This window comes from Oncorhynchus kisutch, linkage group LG26 (genome assembly GCF_002021735.2).
Source record: "Oncorhynchus kisutch isolate 150728-3 linkage group LG26, Okis_V2, whole genome shotgun sequence".
Classification (NCBI taxonomy): Eukaryota; Metazoa; Chordata; class Actinopteri; order Salmoniformes; family Salmonidae; genus Oncorhynchus; species Oncorhynchus kisutch.
This window is the reverse complement of record NC_034199.2, coordinates 44,408,043-44,427,799: the sequence shown is the minus strand read 5'-3', so window position 1 is coordinate 44,427,799 and position 19,757 is coordinate 44,408,043. Positions and strand designations below refer to the sequence as shown.

Below are 19,757 nucleotides of genomic sequence, written 5' to 3'. Positions count from 1 at the left end.
GCTACCGTCCGGCAAACGGTACCGGAGCATCGGCCCACGGACCAATAGACTCCGAGACAGCTTCTACCCCCAAGCCATAAGATAGCTTAATAGCCATAAGACTGCTAAATAGTTAATGGTTACCCAGACTATCTGCACTGACTCTATTCACACTCACAAGACTATACTGTATATACACACTATATATACACTCACACATACACCCAACCACACACACACACACACTTTTACACTCTTAATTTGCTGCTGCTACTCTGCTCTTTATTTTACTCTTATTATTATCTATCTTGATGCCTATTATCTTGACTCTGCCTCCATGTACATATCTACCTCAAATATCTCGTACCCCTGCACATTGATCTGGTACTGGTACTCCCTGTATATAGCTACACATTGATCTGGTACTCCCTGTATATAGCTCTACATTGATCTGGTACTGGTACTTCCTGTATATAGCTACACATTGATCTGGTACTCCCTGTATATAACTCCACATTGATCTGGTACTGGTACTCCCTTTATATAGTTCTACATTGATCTGGTACTGGTACTCCCTGTATATAGCTCTACATTGATCTGGTACTGTTACTTCCTGTATATAGCTCTACATTGATCTGGTACTTCCTGTATATAGCTCCATTCTTGTGTATTTTATTTTAAAAAATGTTTTAAACTTTTTTTTTTGTAATGTTACCCCCTTTTTCTCCCCAATTTCGGGATATTACGATCTTGTCTCATCGCTGCAACTCCCCAACGGCCTAGGTTGAGTCAGGCCTCCTCCTCCAAACCCCGCTTCATAACATCCGCTCGCTTAACCCGGAAGCCAGCTGCAGCAATGTGTCGGAGGAAACACTGTTCAACTGACGTCCTTAAGTCAGTCTGCAGGCGCTCAGCCCACCACAAGGAAACACTAGAGTGCAATATGTCAAGTAAAGCCCCCCCCCCCCCGGCCAAACCCTCCCCTAACCTGGACGACGCTGGGCCAATTGTGCGCCGCCCTATGGGACTCCCGGTCACAACCGGTTGTGATCAAACCCTAAGCTGTAGTGACACCGAAACACTGCAATGCAGTGCCTTGGACTGCTGCACCACTCAGGAGGCCCTTCGTGTTTTTAAAATGTTTAATTATAAATGTTTATCTCTTCATCTTTGGGAAGGGCTCGTAAGCAAGCATTTCACGGTAAAGTCTACACCCGTTGTATTCGGCGTAATCCAAATTGTAATTCGTGAGTGACAGACGTGAATGAGTGACAGACGTCCACAAATTAATACATACCCTACGAAACATATCATATCATACTAAATGGAACGTCTCGGATTTACGTACAGAATAATACTAAATGCTCTGAGACCAGGTTGGATAAGAAGACACTAGAATTGTCTTTCAGATAAAGGAAAGCAATCACGTCAGGGTACAATTTAGGAATAAAGTTCAAATCAATATGATAGAGCGATTATAAGAAGGAAGTTCAGGGCTCACTATTCATTTAGATGATATAAACATGAGGATAGTGGTTGTTATACTGTACATGTGTGACAGAAGCATAAAACACTTTGGAAGACTTCACTTACAGGAGTTTGAGCTGCACTTCCTGGCTAATGAGGCAGTTTGCTTTTCATGACATAGGGGCCTACATATTTATAATACAATCACGTTCATGTTCCTATTCAACACGTCTGAGAACAGGATATGGACAGTATCACATGATGGATTTATACACAGAATCAAGTGCAATACAACAGCTGCCCTCAACTTGTTTATGGTGTACATTGCCTGTATAATTTAGGCCAGATGTGTACTACTAGTTCTCAGGCTAATAAGAAAGACAGAGGTCCTTGGATAAAATATTTCAGTAGTTTATTCGTCGGTCCAACTGTACATGATGCAGTGTTGATAGGGACACGAGATGATGACTAACATGGAGTTTTACACAATGCCAGTGCTATGGCAGCACTTGGAACACACCAACTGTCTGTCAGCTGAGCTGGAAACTAAAGTCCTGGAAATGTAACCTGTTGAGGCCTCGGCACATACAGTATGTCAGATTTGGAATAGTCATTTTTAGATAGGTTGAAAAACACACAAAATATATATTTTCTTCGATTCCACTAATGTAAAAGGATGCTCTTTCACTTGGACATGTTGATTCAATTATGCACATTGTCATTCTTTATTTCAGTACTTTGAAGCGAAATGAAATGAGATGTGGGAATAGCTGAATACAAAATGTTGGCTGATTCGCAGAGGTTTTTATTCCATGTTTATACTGATATCATTATTTCATGTAATAACCCCATAAGTTTGTGCAACATCTTTCTTTGCATAGAAATAAAATGTAAATATTTTGTTTGTTGACATGCACCATTTCTTTAGCATCATATTTTATCTTGCGGATTTGGGACTCCCTTACAGAATTATAAGCCCACTATAGTGTGAATACATGCAGCGTACCAGCAGAGATGAACTTGATTTCTAGTAAGAGTTTATGAGAGCACAAGCCAGCCAGTATAGTGGGTGTTGATGAGGACTGTTAAATAGTGACACCACCTGATCAGACAGGTGGAACTAGTCTGCAGGGACACACTGTGTGTCTGTCTGCAGCACTGTGAGAGAGAGGAACAGACTATGGGGAAAGTGCTCTGTGTGCGACAACATCCAAACATTCCACGTGATTGATTCTTTGGATTTTGAGTCACTACTGGAAGTACTTAAGGAACCCGATGACGTCATTCATAGACTGTGTCATGTGTGATCCATCTTTTTGTCATTATCACTATGCCCCGACCTTTAGAGAAGACACATGTACTGTATACCGCTAAATCTGACCTCTAGAGAAGACACATGTACTGTATACCCCTAAATCTGACCTCTAGAGAAGCACCCCTAAATCTGACCTCTGGAGAAGCACCCCTAAATCTGAACTCCAGAGAAGACACCCCTAAATCTGACCTCCGGAGAAGACACCCCTAAATCTGACCTCTGCTCTGTCCCATGTATACTGACCTTGACCCTTGACCTCTATATTGGATAAATACAGTGTGTAACAAGTGATAATTTTGCTGAACACCTAATAGGTAGATCATTACATTCTCTGGTTATCCATAGCATTTTGGACCAAATCATAATTCCGTTACTGTTTTCTTTCATTAACATTACCATAAACACCCGCTAATACAACATGCTTAAAATAAACCCAAAGCAGAAATTATATGTTATAATTCAGAAGCTGGACTCTTGTTCCTCTTTTATGTACAATCTTGCCCAATGTATATATTTCCATTTATTGAATGTGGTCTGTATTTCCCATTTTTATGAGGCCATCTCCTCCATTTGATGATTCAGTAGATCTCTCTTTTTGCTGTGTGCTGTTCATAGTTTTGCCATGCAGTTCTTTGCGAGGGCTCCGCATGCCAGGGCCAGCGAGCTGCACGCTCTGTGAGGGAAATCATGCCTGGTGAACCTCTGTGGACTGGCGATCAGAAGAGAGGAGTTCTGTGGCTATAGATATCAGGGTGGTGTTGTTAGGTGGTTGGGTTGTTAGGTAGGTGGGTTGTTCGGAAGGTGGGTTGTTAGGTAGGGTTGGTGGGGTTGTTAGATTGTTGGGTTGTTAGGAAGGTGGGTTGTTAGGTAGGTTGGTGGGGTTGTTAGATTGTTGGGTTGTTAGGTAGGTGGGTTGTTAGGAAGGTGGGTTGTTAGGTAGGGTTGGTGGTGTTGTTAGATTGTTGGGTTGTTAGGAAGGTGGGTTGTTATTTTTGATGATTTTTTTTTTAGCCCTTTTTTCTCCCCAATTTCATGGTATCCAATTGGTAGTTACAGTCTTGTCTCATCGCTGCAACTCCCGTACGGACTCAGGAGATGCAAAGGTTGAGAGCAATGCTTCCTCCGAAACACAATCCAACCTAGCCGCACTGCTTCTTGACATAATGCACATCCAACCTATATGTGCGTCCTCCAATGTGTCGGAGGAAACACCGTACACCTGGCGACCTGGTCAAAATGCACTGCGCCCCGCCACAGGAGTCGCTAGTGCGCGATGAGACAAGGATATCCCTGCCGGCCAAACCCTCCCTAACCCGGACAACGCTGTGCATCGCCCCAAGGACCTCCCGGTCGCGGCCGGCTGTGACAGAGCCTGGGCTTGAACCCAGAATCTCTGGTGGCACTGCGATGCAGTGCCTTAGACAACTGTGCCACCCGGGAGGCCCGGTAGGTGGATTGTTAGGTAGGTGGGTTGTTAGGTAGGTGGGTTGTTAGGTGGTGAGGTTGTTAGGTAGGTGGGTGAGGTTGTTAGGAAGGTGGGTGAGGTTGTTAGGAAGGTGGGTGGGGTTGTTAGGTAGGTGGGTGGGGTTGTTAGGTGGGTTGTTAGGTAAGTGTGTGGGGTTGTTAGGAAGGTTGGTGTGGTTGTTAGGTAGGTGGGTGGGGTTATTAGGTAAGTGTGTGTGGTTGTTAGGAAGGTGGGTGGGGTTGTTAGGTAGGTGGGTGGGGTTGTTAGGTGGGTGGGTTGGGTTGTTAGGTGGGATGTTAGGTAAGTGGGTGGGGTTGTTAGGTGGTTGGGTGGGGTTGTTAGGTGAGTTGTTAGATAAGTGGGTGGGGTTGGTAGATAGGTGGGAGGGTTTTTTAGGTGGGTTGTTAGGTAAGTGTGTGGGGTTGTTAGGTAGGTGGGTGGGGTTGTTAGGCAGGTTGTTAGGTAAGTGTGTGGGGTTGTTAGGAAGGTGGGTGTGGTTGTTAGGTGGGTGGGTGGGGTTTTTAGGTGGGATGTTAGGTAAGTGGGTGGGGTTGTTAGATAGGTGGGTGGGGTTGTTAGGTAGGTTGTTAGGCAGTTGGGTGGGGTTGTTAGGTGGGTGGGGTTGTTAGGTGGTGGGGTTGTTAGGTGGGTGGGGTTGTTAGGTGGGTGGGTGGGGTTGTTAGGTGGGTGGGTTGTTAGGTGGGTAGGGTTGTTAGGTGGGTAGGGTTATTAGGTGGTGGGGTTGTTAGGTGGGTGGGGTTGTTAGGTGGGTGGGGTTGTTAGGTGGTGGGATTCAGGGGCGGACTGAAACAATAATTCAGGCGGAGAATTTGACTCCATCCCAGGCCACCCTGTTCACACAAACCACCAGACTGCTAATTTTGTAGGCTAACCCTATTTGTTGATGTAACGGGTACCAAACTAGTTATACATTTGGCCACTATGTTAATCTGGGAAGAAAGTTACCCACATGACAAAATGCAAACATTTGGGACTGACCAACAAGTAGCCTATCTGAACACTGAGTTTTCAAGGTATGCTATGGCTATGGGTGCCCCCTCATAAACTCTCTAGGAATACACCAATCATAGCACATACAAATGTACAAGGTATGGCCCCCGATTACAGTCCTACTGATAATCTCATAAATAAAGCACACCTACATGTTTAGGTTTGTGCTCTTAAGTTGTAGCTGAAGGTTCCTGGTCTGAGTCTGACTCTGAACTGACCACCTCCTCCAGTTCTACAGGAGCACCTGAAGCTCTAGTGCTTCTGCTGCTTCCTTCCACCTTTACAAAGAAAAGACTCTATTATCATACTATCATTAGTGTATCAGTAGGCTACATTAATACAGCTCTGGGAAAAATTAAGAGTAGTCTCTTAATTTGGAGTGGTCTCTTCATTTGGAGTGGTCTCTTCATTTGGAGTGGTCTCTTCATTTGGAGTGGTCTCTTCATTTGGAGTGGTCTCTTCATTTGGAGAGGTCTCTTCATTTGGAGAGGTCTCTTCATTTGGAGAGGTCTCTTCATTTGGAGTGGTCTCTTCATTTGGAGTGGTCTCTTAATTTTCCCCCAGAGCTGTATATTATCGTAGTAACTTGTAATGCTGGTACTAATGGCGCTAATGATCTTTGTCATTGCCTGTGCTGTGTCACACAGGCTACTGTGTTATGTTCATGGATGCATTATGGTTAGGTTACTGTAGCCTGTTTCACTGTACAGTGGATGTGCATTTTCCCTCGCTTATGTGGCATGAGTCATGACCGAATCCTGGCAAGTCCATAGTCTAGGTTAACTATGTTTTACTAGTTGAAACATATTGCCTTCAATGTCATATTATGATCGCTATGTTGCACTCATTGCTATGATAAAATTCCTCCACGAAGACGTAAGACGTGCAAACTGTTTAGCCTACCTGCCATTGTGTCACTATTTTTAGCTAGGCTACTTAGCTAGCCATGCTGGGTGACGTGTGTGTGTCAGTGTGTGTGTTTTTGACTGTGGCAAAAGGCCTTTCTGTTTTTTATTCTCTTCCTTTCTGCTCCACTTTTCCCTTTCTGACCATTTCGCCGTGCGACTTGTCTAAAATGTTATCGGTAGAGAAGCAGGTAGACGGTTGCTATGTGCGTCGTGGAGAGACCTGAGGTCATTTTTGGCACTGGGACACTGCAGCAAGAGTGTGAGAGTCGCGCCTGATTCGTGGATTCTCCGTCAACTAATTCCTGCTTGCTATATTATCGCTGGTCAAGTTGACTATTCACAGCAGTCCCAAACAACCCTCAGGCCACCGGGAATGTCCCGGGGCTGCTGACGGCCAGTCCGCCATTGGTGGGGTTGTTAGGTGAGTGGGGTTGTTAGGTAGGTGGGTGGGGTTGTTAGGTGGGTGGGTGTGGTTGTTAGGTGAGTGGGGTTGTTAGGTGTGTGGGTGGAGTTGTTAGTTAGGTGTGAAGTTGTTAGTTAGGTGAGTGGAGTTGTTAGTTAGATGAGTGGGGTTGTTAGTTAGGTGAGTGGAGTTGTTAGTTAGATGAGTGGGGTTGTTAGTTAGGTGAGTGGAGTTGTTAGTTAGATGAGTGGGGTTGTTAGTTAGGTGAGTGGAGTTGTTAGGTAGGTGAGTGGAGTTGTTAGTTAGATGAGTGGGGTTGTTAGTTAGGTGAGTGGAGTTGTTAGTTAGATGAGTGGGGTTGTTAGGTAGAAGAGTGGGGTTGTTAGGTAGGTGAGTGGGGTTGTTAGGTAGATGAGTGGGGTTGTTAGGTAGGTGAGTGGGGTTGTTACGTATGTGGGTGGGGTTGTTAGCTAGGTGAGTGGGGTTGTTAGGTAGGTGGGTGTGGTTGTTAGGTGGGTAGGTGTGGTTGTTAGGTGGGTGGGTGTGGTTGTTAGGTGGGTGGGGTTGTTAGGTGGGTGGGTGGGGTTGTTAGGTGGGTGGGTGGGGTTGTTAGGTGGGTTGTTAGGTAGGTAGGTGGGTTGTTAGGTAGGTTGGTGGGGTTGTTAGGTGGGTTGTTAGGTAGGTGGGTGGGGTTGTTAGCTGGGTTGTTAGGTAGGTGGGTGAGGTTGTTAGGTGGGTTGTTCGGTAGGTGGGTGAGGCTGTTAGTTGGGTTGTTAGGTAGGTGGGTGAGGTTGTTAGGTGGGTTGTTCGGTAGGTGGGTGAGGTTGTTAGGTGGGTTGTTAGGGTTGAAAAAGGCTACATCTCTACATGACTAAGATGGATAATGTTAAATTGTCCTCTATGTATTTTTCAAGTAAATCTAATGCCCAAAAAATCCTCCGCAGTAAGTGCAGTCCAGCTGTAGAGTACTAAGGAAGCCCAGAAGGTTCCCTCTGTGCCCGCTGACCTCTCCTCCAACCTTATATGGCGCTGGCGTTGGGGTCGTACTTTCGCTTCTTCACATTTCTTCACGTTCAGGGGAGAGTCGGAAAAGAAGACAGGGGTTAATGTCTGGTATATTACAGATTATGGTGGTACAGTAAGTGCACATTGGAGAAGCAGCCACACTCATCTCTAAGACAACAGCAGTCATATCTGGTGGTTTCATAATGGACTGTTCACTGCAGCTAAGGTCTTCAGTGACGTCACTGGAGAGTAGATTCCTGGTATTTATTTGGTACGTTAACTATTGGAATGTTAACTATTGGTACGTTAACTATTGGTACGTTAACTATTGGTACGTTAACTATTGGTATGTTAACTATTGGAATGTTAACTATTGGTACGTTAACTATTGGAATGTTAACTATTGGTACGTTAACTATTGGTATGTTAACTATTGGTACGTTAACTATTGGAATGTTAACTATTGGTACGTTAACTATTGGTACGTTAACTATTGGTACATTAACTATTGGAATGTTAACTATTGATAAATTAACTATTGGTACGTTAACTATTGGTACGTTAACTATTGGAATGTTAACTATTGATAAATTAACTATTGGTACGTTAACTATTGATACGTTAACTATTGATAAATTAACTATTGGTACGTTAACTATTGGTACGTTAACTATTGTTAAATTAACTATTGGTACGTTAACTATTGGTACGTTAACTATTGATAAATTAACTATTGGTACGTTAACTATTGATAAATTAACTATTGATAAATGAGCTATTGGTACGTTAACTATTGGCACGTTAACTATTGATAAATTAACTATTGGTACGTTAACTATTGGTATGTTAACTATTGGTATGTTAACTATTGGTATGTTAACTATTGGTATGTTAACTATTGGTATGTTAACTATTGGTACGTTAACTATTGGAATGTTAACTATTGGTATGTTAACTATTGGTATGTTAACTATTGGTATGTTAACTATTGGTATGTTAACTATTGGTACGTTAACTATTGGTATGTTAACTATTGGTATGTTAACTATTGGTATGTTAACTATTGGTATGTTAACTATTGGTATGTTAACTATTGGTACGTTAACTATTGGTATGTTAACTATTGGAATGTTAACTATTGGTATGTTAACTATTGGTATGTTAACTATTGGTACGTTAACTATTGGTATGTTAACTATTGGTATGTTAACTATTGGTATGTTAACTATTGGTATGTTAACTATTGGTACGTTAACTATTGGTATGTTAACTATTGGTATGTTAACTATTGGCACGTTAACTATTGATAACTTAACTATTGGTATGTTAACTATTGATAAATTAACTATTGGTACGTTAACTATTGGTACGTTAACTATTGGTACGTTAACTATTGGTATGTTAACTATTGGTATGTTAACTATTGGTACGTTAACTATTGGTACGTTAACTATTGGAATGTTAACTATTGGTACGTTAACTATTGGTATGTTAACTATTGGTATGTTAACTATTGGTACGTTAACTATTGATAAATTAACTATTGGCACGTTAACTATTGATAAATTAACTATTGGTACGTTAACTATTGGTACGTTAACTATTGGTACGTTAACTATTGGAACGTTAACTATTGGTATGTTAACTATTGGTATGTTAACTATTGGTATGTGCAGTGCTTTTATGGTTGTTTATTTTTCAGAAAGACCGTGAGTAAATTAGTCTGCATTGCAATGAGACTGATTTTGTGTTTTTCTCATTAGCAACCACAGCATGGTGCTGGAGGCAATGAGAAGAGGCTGTGCTAGTCCATGTGGCATACAGTTAGCTTTCCAAAACACAAGGACAAGGAGAGGACACAAATCTCTCATTACCATCTTTGACAGGAAAATACACATTTGTTCCATTCAAAACATTAGCATCTGGGGTGAGAGAGAACCAACACAAATGTACTCTATAAAGAAGGGAAAGAGGAGACAACGACACATCAACAACAACAACAACCACAAAGACGACAACAACAACAACAAGATAACACCAACAACATGAGTTGGTGCATAACCTCTCTGTAAGTGGCTTGATGTAGGGCTTCTAGCAGTCTGTCATGCACCTGTTTCAATAGTAGGCCAGTTGGAGATGGCTCTATTGATGTGCGTGGTGGGTCATGCAGTACAATGCGCCGTGTGTGTACCAGGTCTGTGAAGCAGGCAGCAATGGCAGCTGTTGTGGGCGGGTCCGGGAGTCCTGCTCTGCTCTAGGGCGGAGCCTGGCCATCCAGGTGGGTGTGGCCAGCCATGACACAAAGGCTGCGGCCAACAATATGGCCCTGGCTTCTCTCTCACCACTTCCGCTTAAACTCTCACCCTCGAACCCTCGTGCCGGAGTGAGAAAAAGATGATGGTAGTGATAAGAGTATGGTAACCCAGGAGCATGTCATCCTGGGTTAGGCTCAGCCTTTGTGCAATGAACTGACCTTATCCAAGTAAACATGCAGAAATAAATGTTTTGGTGACAAACATGATGCTTTGCTAACTGGCATGCTTTGGTGGCTGAACTATATTTATCAACTCCTTTTCTTTCTTTAGATTAATGGCGTGTAACACCCCTGTTGCCCAACACAACAGGTTGACCAGTGAGCGACTGCCACTTGATGCCTCAGATTAGTGAACACAACATAATGTGTCCAGGAGCTATAATGTGAATGTGTCAAGGAGCTATAATCTGAATGTGTCGAGGAGCTATAATCTGAATGTGTCCAGGAGCTATAATCTGAATGTGTCAAGGAGCTATAATCTGAATGTGTCCAGGAGCTATAATCTGAATGTGTCCAGGAGCTATAATCTGAATGTGTCAAGGAGCTTTAATCTGAATGTGTCAAGGAGCTATAATCTGAATGTGTCAAGGAGCTATAATCTGAATGTGTCAAGGAGCTATAATCTGAATGTGTCAAGGAGCTATAATCTGAATGTGTCAAGGAGCTATAATCTGAATGTGTCAAGGAGCTATAATCTGAATGTGTCGAGGAGCTATAATCTGAATGTGTCAAGGAGCTATAATCTGAATGTGTCAAGGAGCTATAATCTGAATGTGTCGAGGAGCTATAATCTGAATGTGTCAAGGAGCTATAATCTGAATGTGTCAAGGAGCTATAATCTGAATGTGTCAAGGAGCTATAATCTGAATGTGTCAAGGAGCTATAATCTGAATGTGTCAAGGAGCTATAATCTGAATGTGTCAAGGAGCTATAATCTGAATGTGTCAAGGAGCTATAATCTGAATGTGTCAAGGAGCTATAATCTGAATGTGTCGAGGAGCTATAATCTGAATGTGTCAAGGAGCTATAATCTGAATGTGTCAAGGAGCTATAATCTGAATGTGTCGAGGAGCTATAATCTGAATGTGTCAAGGAGCTATAATCTGAATGTGTCAAGGAGCTATAATCTGAATGTGTCAAGGAGCTATAATCTGAATGTGTCAAGGAGCTATAATCTGAATGTGTCAAGGAGCTATAATCTGAATGTGTCAAGAAGCTACAGTATAATCTTAATGCACATACTAGATTAGTAGTAAGAACAGTTTGGTCTCCAAGTGCTCCTAGCTGATTTAATGATTATTCTGCTTAGCTAGCAGGTTTAGTAACTGTACTGAACATGCACGTCAAACTTTGCACTGTGCCCGTTTTATCAGTTTGAGATTCTGCCACAGACTCACAGATGCCCAACCTCTCCCCCAACATAATCTCTATGGTATTTATTCACCCTATATGATTGATTGTGGACCTTTAAGAAAAGTAAAGGTATCATGAACACATGCAAGATGACTTCAAACATGTCAGTGTGTGTTTACTGCTTACTGTGCAAGTGATGGTACATCGGACAAACGTGCATCAGGTATGTGTGTGTGTCCCATTCTGTATCAGGTGTTTGCGTGTGTGTGTGCGTGTGTGTGTGTGTGTGTGTGTGTGTGTGTGTGTGTGTGTGTGTGTGTGTGTGTGTGTGCGTGCGTGTCTGTTTGTCCCTGAGTCCATGTCCGTATTCTGTAGCAGGAGCTCAAACACTGGTGTCTATATGCAACAGCAGGGGATGCCAGAGTCATGGAGAAGAGGCGTGTGGTGTGTTGCTTACTTAAAGCCCCATCCGGTCCCCCCCAGCACTATGGCAGCCACCAGGATGGCACCGGCGATGGAGCCTATTATAAGATTGGTGGCACTAGGACCTGCAAAGGGTTATGGGGGAGAAAGACATGAATGACTCACGTATGGTATATTTTTTGCATGCTTATAAGGACCTTCTACTCAACGTTACTGTGGTAGTAGTGATTATCAGGACCTTCTACTCAACGTTACTGTGGTAGTAGTGATTATCAGGACCTTCTACTCAACGTTGCCGTGGTAGTAGTGATTATCAGGACCTTCTACTCAACGTTACCGTGGTAGTAGTGATTATCAGGACCTTCTACTCAACGTTACCGTGGTAGTAGTGATTATCAGGACCTTCTACTCAACATTGTCGTGGTAGTAGTGATTATCAGGACCTTCTACTCAACGTTACTGTGGTAGTAGTGATTATCAGGACCTTCTACTCAACGTTACCGTGGTAGTAGTGATTATCAGGACCTTCTACTCAACGTTACCGTGGTAGTAGTGATTATCAGGACCTTCTACTCAACATCGCCGTGGTAGTAGTGATTATCAGGACCTTCTACTCAACATTGCCGTGGTAGTAGTGATTATCAGGACCTTCTACTCAGCGTTACCATGGTAGTAGTGATTATCAGGACCTTCTACTCAACGTTACCGTGGTAGTAGTGATTATCAGGACCTTCTACTCAACGTTACTGTGGTAGTAGTGATTATCAGGACTTTCTACTCAACGTTACCGTGGTAGTAGTGATTATCAGGACCTTCTACTCAACGTTACCGTGATAGTAGTGATTATCAGGACCTTCTACTCAACATTGCCATGGTAGTAGCGATTATCAGGACCTTCTACTCAACGTTACTGTGGTAGTAGTGATTATCAGGACTTTCTACTCAACGTTACCGTGGTAGTAGTGATTATCAGGACCTTCTACTCAACGTTACCGTGATAGTAGTGATTATCAGGACCTTCTACTCAACATTGCCATGGTAGTAGTGATTATCAGGACCTTCTACTCAACGTTACCGTGGTAGTAGTGATTATCAGGACCTTCTACTCAACGTTACCGTGGTAGTAGTGATTATCAGGACCTTCTACTCAACGATACCGTGGTAGTAGTGATTATCAGGACCTTCTACTCAACGTTACTGTGGTAGTAGTGATTATCAGGACCTTCTACTCAACGTTACCGTAGTAGTAGTGATTATCAGGACCTTCTACTCAACATTGCCGTGGTAGGAGTGATTATCAGGACCTTCTACTCAACATTGCCGTGGTAGTAGTGATTATCAGGACCTTCTACTCAGCGTTACCATGGTAGTAGTGATTATCAGGACCTTCTACTCAACGTTACCGTGGTAGTAGTGATTATCAGGACCTTCTACTCAACGTTACCGTGGTAGTTGTGATTATCAGGACCTTCTACTCAACGTTACCGTGGTAGTAGTGATTATCAGGACCTTCTACTCAACGTTACTGTGGTAGTAGTGATTATCAGGACCTTCTACTCAACGTTACCGTAGTAGTAGTGATTATCAGGACCTTCTACTCAACATTGCCGTGGTAGTAGTGATTATCAGGACCTTCTACTCAACATTGCCGTGGTAGTAGTGATTATCAGGACCTTCTACTCAGCGTTACCATGGTAGTAGTGATTATCAGGACCTTCTACTCAACGTTACCGTGGTAGTAGTGATTATCAGGACCTTCTACTCAACGTTACCGTGGTAGTAGTGATTATCAGGACCTTCTACTCAACGTTACCGTGGTAGTAGTGATTATCAGGACCTTCTACTCAACGTTACCGTGATAGTAGTGATTATCAGGACCTTCTACTCAACATTGCCGTGGTAGTAGTGATTATCAGGACCTTCTACTCAACGTTACCGTGGTAGTAGTGATTATCAGGACCTTCTACTCAACGTTACTGTGGTAGTAGTGATTATCAGGACCTTCTACTCAACGTTACCGTGGTAGTAGTGATTATCAGGACCTTCTACTCAACGTTACCGTGGTAGTAGTGATTATCAGGACCTTCTACTCAACGTTACCGTGGTAGTAGTGATTATCAGGACCTTCTACTCAACGTTACCGTGGTAGTAGTGATTATCAGGACCTTCTACTCAACGTTACCGAGGTAGTAGTGATTATCAGGACCTTCTACTCAACGTTACCGTGGTAGTAGTGATTATCAGGACCTTCTACTCAACGTTACTGTGGTAGTAGTGATTATCAGGACCTTCTACTCAACGTTACCGTAGTAGTAGTGATTATCAGGACCTTCTACTCAACATTGCCGTGGTAGTAGTGATTATCAGGACCTTCTACTCAACATTGCCGTGGTAGTAGTGATTATCAGGACCTTCTACTCAGCGTTACCATGGTAGTAGTGATTATCAGGACCTTCTACTCAACGTTACCGTGGTAGTAGTGATTATCAGGACCTTCTACTCAACGTTACCGTGGCAGTAGTGATTATCAGGACCTTCTACTCAACGTTACCGTGGTAGTAGTGATTATCAGGACCTTCTACTCAACGTTACCGTGATAGTAGTGATTATCAGGACCTTCTACTCAACATTGCCGTGGTAGTAGTGATTATCAGGACCTTCTACTCAACGTTACCGTGGTAGTAGTGATTATCAGGACCTTCTACTCAACGTTACTGTGGTAGTAGTGATTATCAGGACCTTCTACTCAACGTTACCGTGGTAGTAGTGATTATCAGGACCTTCTACTCAACGTTACCGTGGTAGTAGTGATTATCAGGACCTTCTACTCAACATTGCCGTGGTAGTAGTGATTATCAGGACCTTCTACTCAACATTGCCGTGGTAGTAGTGATTATCAGGACCTTCTACTCAGCGTTACCATGGTAGTAGTGATTATCAGGACCTTCTTCTCAACGTTACCGTGGTAGTAGTGATTATCAGGACCTTCTACTCAACATTGCCATGGTAGTAGTGATTATCAGGACCTTCTACTCAACGTTACCGTGGTAGTAGTGATTATCAGGACTTTCTACTCAACGTTACCGTGGTAGTAGTGATTATCAGGACCTTCTACTCAACGTTACCGTGATAGTAGTGATTATCAGGACCTTCTACTCAACATTGCCATGGTAGTAGTGATTATCAGGACCTTCTACTCAACATTGCCGTGGTAGTAGTGATTATCAGGACCTTCTACTCAACGTTACCGTGGTAGTAGTGATTATCAGGACCTTCTACTCAACGTTACTGTGGTAGTAGTGATTATCAGGACCTTCTACTCAACGTTACCGTGGTAGTAGTGATTATCAGGACCTTCTACTCAACGTTACCGTGGTAGTAGTGATTATCAGGACCTTCTACTCAACGTTACCGTGGTAGTAGTGATTATCAGGACCTTCTACTCAACGTTACCGTGGTAGTAGTGATTATCAGGACCTTCTACTCAACGTTACCGAGGTAGTAGTGATTATCAGGACCTTCTACTCAACGTTACCGTGGTAGTAGTGATTATCAGGACCTTCTACTCAACGTTACTGTGGTAGTAGTGATTATCAGGACCTTCTACTCAACGTTACCGTAGTAGTAGTGATTATCAGGACCTTCTACTCAACATTGCCGTGGTAGTAGTGATTATCAGGACCTTCTACTCAACATTGCCGTGGTAGTAGTGATTATCAGGACCTTCTACTCAGCGTTACCATGGTAGTAGTGATTATCAGGACCTTCTACTCAACGTTACCGTGGTAGTAGTGATTATCAGGACCTTCTACTCAACGTTACCGTGGCAGTAGTGATTATCAGGACCTTCTACTCAACGTTACCGTGGTAGTAGTGATTATCAGGACCTTCTACTCAACGTTACCGTGATAGTAGTGATTATCAGGACCTTCTACTCAACATTGCCGTGGTAGTAGTGATTATCAGGACCTTCTACTCAACGTTACCGTGGTAGTAGTGATTATCAGGACCTTCTACTCAACGTTACTGTGGTAGTAGTGATTATCAGGACCTTCTACTCAACGTTACCGTGGTAGTAGTGATTATCAGGACCTTCTACTCAACGTTACCGTGGTAGTAGTGATTATCAGGACCTTCTACTCAACATTGCCGTGGTAGTAGTGATTATCAGGACCTTCTACTCAACATTGCCGTGGTAGTAGTGATTATCAGGACCTTCTACTCAGCGTTACCATGGTAGTAGTGATTATCAGGACCTTCTTCTCAACGTTACCGTGGTAGTAGTGATTATCAGGACCTTCTACTCAACATTGCCATGGTAGTAGTGATTATCAGGACCTTCTACTCAACGTTACCGTGGTAGTAGTGATTATCAGGACTTTCTACTCAACGTTACCGTGGTAGTAGTGATTATCAGGACCTTCTACTCAACGTTACCGTGATAGTAGTGATTATCAGGACCTTCTACTCAACATTGCCATGGTAGTAGTGATTATCAGGACCTTCTACTCAACGTTACCGTGGTAGTAGTGATTATCAGGACCTTCTACTCAACGTTACCGTGGTAGTAGTGATTATCAGGACCTTCTACTCAACGTTACCGTGGTAGTAGTGATTATCAGGACCTTCTACTCAACGTTACCGTGGTAGTAGTGATTATCAGGACCTTCTACTCAACATTGCCGTGGTAGTAGTGATTATCATAAACATGGTCGTTAGTGCATAACAAATCTCGGGAGATCATAAACCTCTCTTACTGTATTATCTTAGACTGAGAGATGTTTTACTCCTTTATGGCAGCATGTACCTAGCTACAGTCTCAGCCTAACCTACATTAGCTTCCGATGACAGGCTGCATGACGTTAGTGACAGGTGATCTATATGCGGATAAATGGACAGTGGAAAATGACCACATTGGATCTCTTTGGGAGTCCTAGTCACCACTCACAGACAGGATACAGTATCTCACTACGGTTCACTTCCCTTGACCGGGGTCTATCTCCATCTCTATCTCTGAAGTGCTCATATTTAGTCAAACTTACAGATATTGAATTTCTTTTCTTCTTGAGGCGATCTGCACCTCTTGTGTTCAGTCCGCCATCTTCCTCAAACCGCCACTAACATTATTCTATAACAAAGAACGCTGTTTGTTCTTTGTTACAGAGCCAAACATATTGGAGAAGTGGTTTATCCATACATTATCCATCTTCATTTTGGATAGATAACTCTTCGTGTTGTTATTTGTTTGGAGTTTTCCGATTTTCCCAGAAGTGGTTAGATTCTATAGACTCTTCAATTACATTGAGCTGATTTCTGAAGTGCTGTTCCTTCTTTTCCCATAGTGTATTTCTGTATTCGAGATTCACCACAGTGAAGGCATAGGCTCAGGTTTTCTGGATCTCTATGTTTTGTCATTTCTTTCTTAGGTTTTTGCCTTCTTCATCAAACCATTTGTCCTTGTTGTTAATTTTTTGTTGTTGCCTGCTTGCAATGTTTTGATGTGATATGGAAGCTAAGAGGTCAAATATACTGTTTAGGTTTTCTACTATGACAGTGAAACGTTTTGTCTAGGAAGTTGTCTAGAAGGGATTGATGTCTATATCTGTGATGATGGTAATATCATGATGTCTATATCTGTGATGATGGTGATATCATGATGTCTATATCAGTGATGATGGTGATATCATGATGTCTATATCTGTGATGATATCATGATGTCTATATCTGTGGTGATGGTAATATCATGATGTCTATATCTGTGATGATGGTGATATCATGATGTCTATATCTGTGATGATGGTGATATCATGATGTCTATATCTGTGATGATGGTGATATCATGATGTCTATATCTGTGATGATGGTGATATCATGATGTCTATATCTGTGATGATGGTGATATCATGATGTCTATATCTGTGATGATGGTGATATCATGATGTCTATATCTGTGATGATATCATGATGTCTATATCTGTGATGATGGTGATATCATGATGTCTATATCTGTGATGATGGTGATATCATGATGTCTATATCTGTGATGATGGTGATATCATGATGTCTATATCTGTGATGATGGTGATATCATGATGTCTATATCTGTGATGATATCATGATGTCTATATCTGTGATGATGGTGATATCATGATGTCTATATCTGTGATGATGGTGATATCATGATGTCTATATCTGTGGTGATATCATGATGTCTATATCTGTGATGATATCATGATGTCTATATCTGTGATGATGGTGATATCATGATGTCTATATCTGTGATGATGGTGATATCATGATGTCTATATCTGTGATGATGGTGATATCATGATGTCTATCCCTGTCCGGGGGTGTCCTCGGATGGGGCCACAGTGTCTCCTGACCCCTCCTGTCTCAGCCTCCAGTATTTATGCTGCAGTAGTTTATGTGTCGGGGGGCTGGGGTCAGTTTGTTATATCTGGAGTACTTCTCCTGTCCTATTCGGTGTCCTGTGTGAATCTAAGTGTGCGTTCTCTAATTCTCTCCTTCTCTCTTTCTTTCTCTCTCTCGGAGGACCTGAGCCCTAGGACCATGCCCCAGGACTACCTGACATGATGACTCCTTGCTGTCCCCAGTCCACCTGGCCATGCTGCTGTTCCAGTTTCAACTGACCTGAGCCCTAGGACCATGCCCCAGGACTACCTGACATGATGACTCCTTGCTGTCCCCAGTCTACCTGGCCATGCTGCTGCTCCAGTTTCAACTTCCACCTGACTGTGCTGCTGCTCTAGTTTCAACTGTTCTGCCTTATTATTATTCGACCATGCTGGTCATTTATGAACATTGAACATCTTGACCATGTTCTGTTATAATCTCCACCCGGCACAGCCAGAAGAGGACTGGCCACCCCACATAGCCTGGTTCCTCTCTAGGTTTCTTCCTAGGTATTGGCCTTTCTAGGGAGTTTTTCCTAGCCACTGTGCTTCTCCACCTGCATTGCTTGCTGTTTGGGGTTTTAGGCTGGGTTTCTGTACAGCACTTTGAGATATCAGCTGATGTACGAAGGGCTATATAAATAAATTTGATTTGATTTGATTTGATATATCTGTGATGATGGTAATATCATGATGTCTATATCTGTGATGATGGTGATATCATGATGTCTATATCTGTGATGATATCATGATGTCTATATCTGTGATGATATCATGATGTCTATATCTGTGATGATATCATGATGTCTATATCTGTGATGATATCATGATGTCTATATCTGTGGTGATATCATGATGTCTATAACTGTGATGATATCATGATGTCTATATCTGTGATGATGGTAATATCATGATGTCTATATCTGTGATGATATCATGATGTCTATATCTGTGATGATGGTAATATCATGATGTCTATATCTGTGATGATGGTAATATCATGATGTCTATATCTGTGATGATGGTGATATCATGATGTCTATATCTGTGATGATGGTGATATCATGATGTCTATATCTGTGATGATGGTGATATCATGATGTCTATATCTGTGATGATGGTGATATCATGATGTCTATATCTGTGATGATGGTGATATCATGATGTCTATATCTGTGATGATATCATGATGTCTATATCTGTGATGATGGTGATATCATGATGTCTATATCTGTGATGATGGTGATATCATGATGTCTATATCTGTGATGATGGTGATATCATGATGTCTATATCTGTGATGATGGTGATATCATGATGTCTATATCTGTGATGATGGTGATATCATGATGTCTATATCTGTGGTGATATCATGATGTCTATATCTGTGATGATGGTGATATCATGATGTCTATATCTGTGGTGATATCATGATGTCTATATCTGTGATGATATCATGATGTCTATATCTGTGATGATGGTAATATCATGATGGCTATATCTGTGATGATGGTGATATCATGATGTCTATATCTGTGATGATATCATGATGTCTATATCTGTGATGATATCATGATGTCTATATCTGTGATGATATCATGATGTCTATATCTGTGATGATATCATGATGTCTATATCTGTGATGATATCATGATGTCTATATCTGTGGTGATATCATGATGTCTATATCTGTGATGATAT

At 42.2% G+C, this 19,757-nt stretch overlaps 1 protein-coding gene across 4 annotated transcripts in view; it reads right to left on the bottom strand.

Annotated features, from left to right (window-relative positions):
- Window positions 1-7,204: 7,204 nt before the first annotated feature.
- The window catches only part of LOC109871303 (disintegrin and metalloproteinase domain-containing protein 23), a 55,997-nt gene continuing 43,444 nt past the window's right edge, over window positions 7,205-19,757 (bottom strand). The window contains exons 25-27 of one of the 4 annotated variants that reach the window (XR_004205685.1): window positions 11,678-11,768; window positions 9,664-9,925; window positions 7,205-7,613 (exon numbers count right to left, since the gene is read on the bottom strand). Coding sequence is in view for 2 of the 4 variants with exons in the window: in XM_031806278.1 (XP_031662138.1) it covers window positions 7,568-7,613; window positions 11,678-11,768 (137 nt within the window). In the remaining 2 variants the exon portion in view is untranslated. The remainder of the gene's footprint in view (window positions 7,614-9,663; window positions 9,926-11,677; window positions 11,769-19,757) is intronic. The other 3 variants (XR_004205684.1, XM_031806278.1, XM_031806279.1) reach the window with 3 other exon arrangements.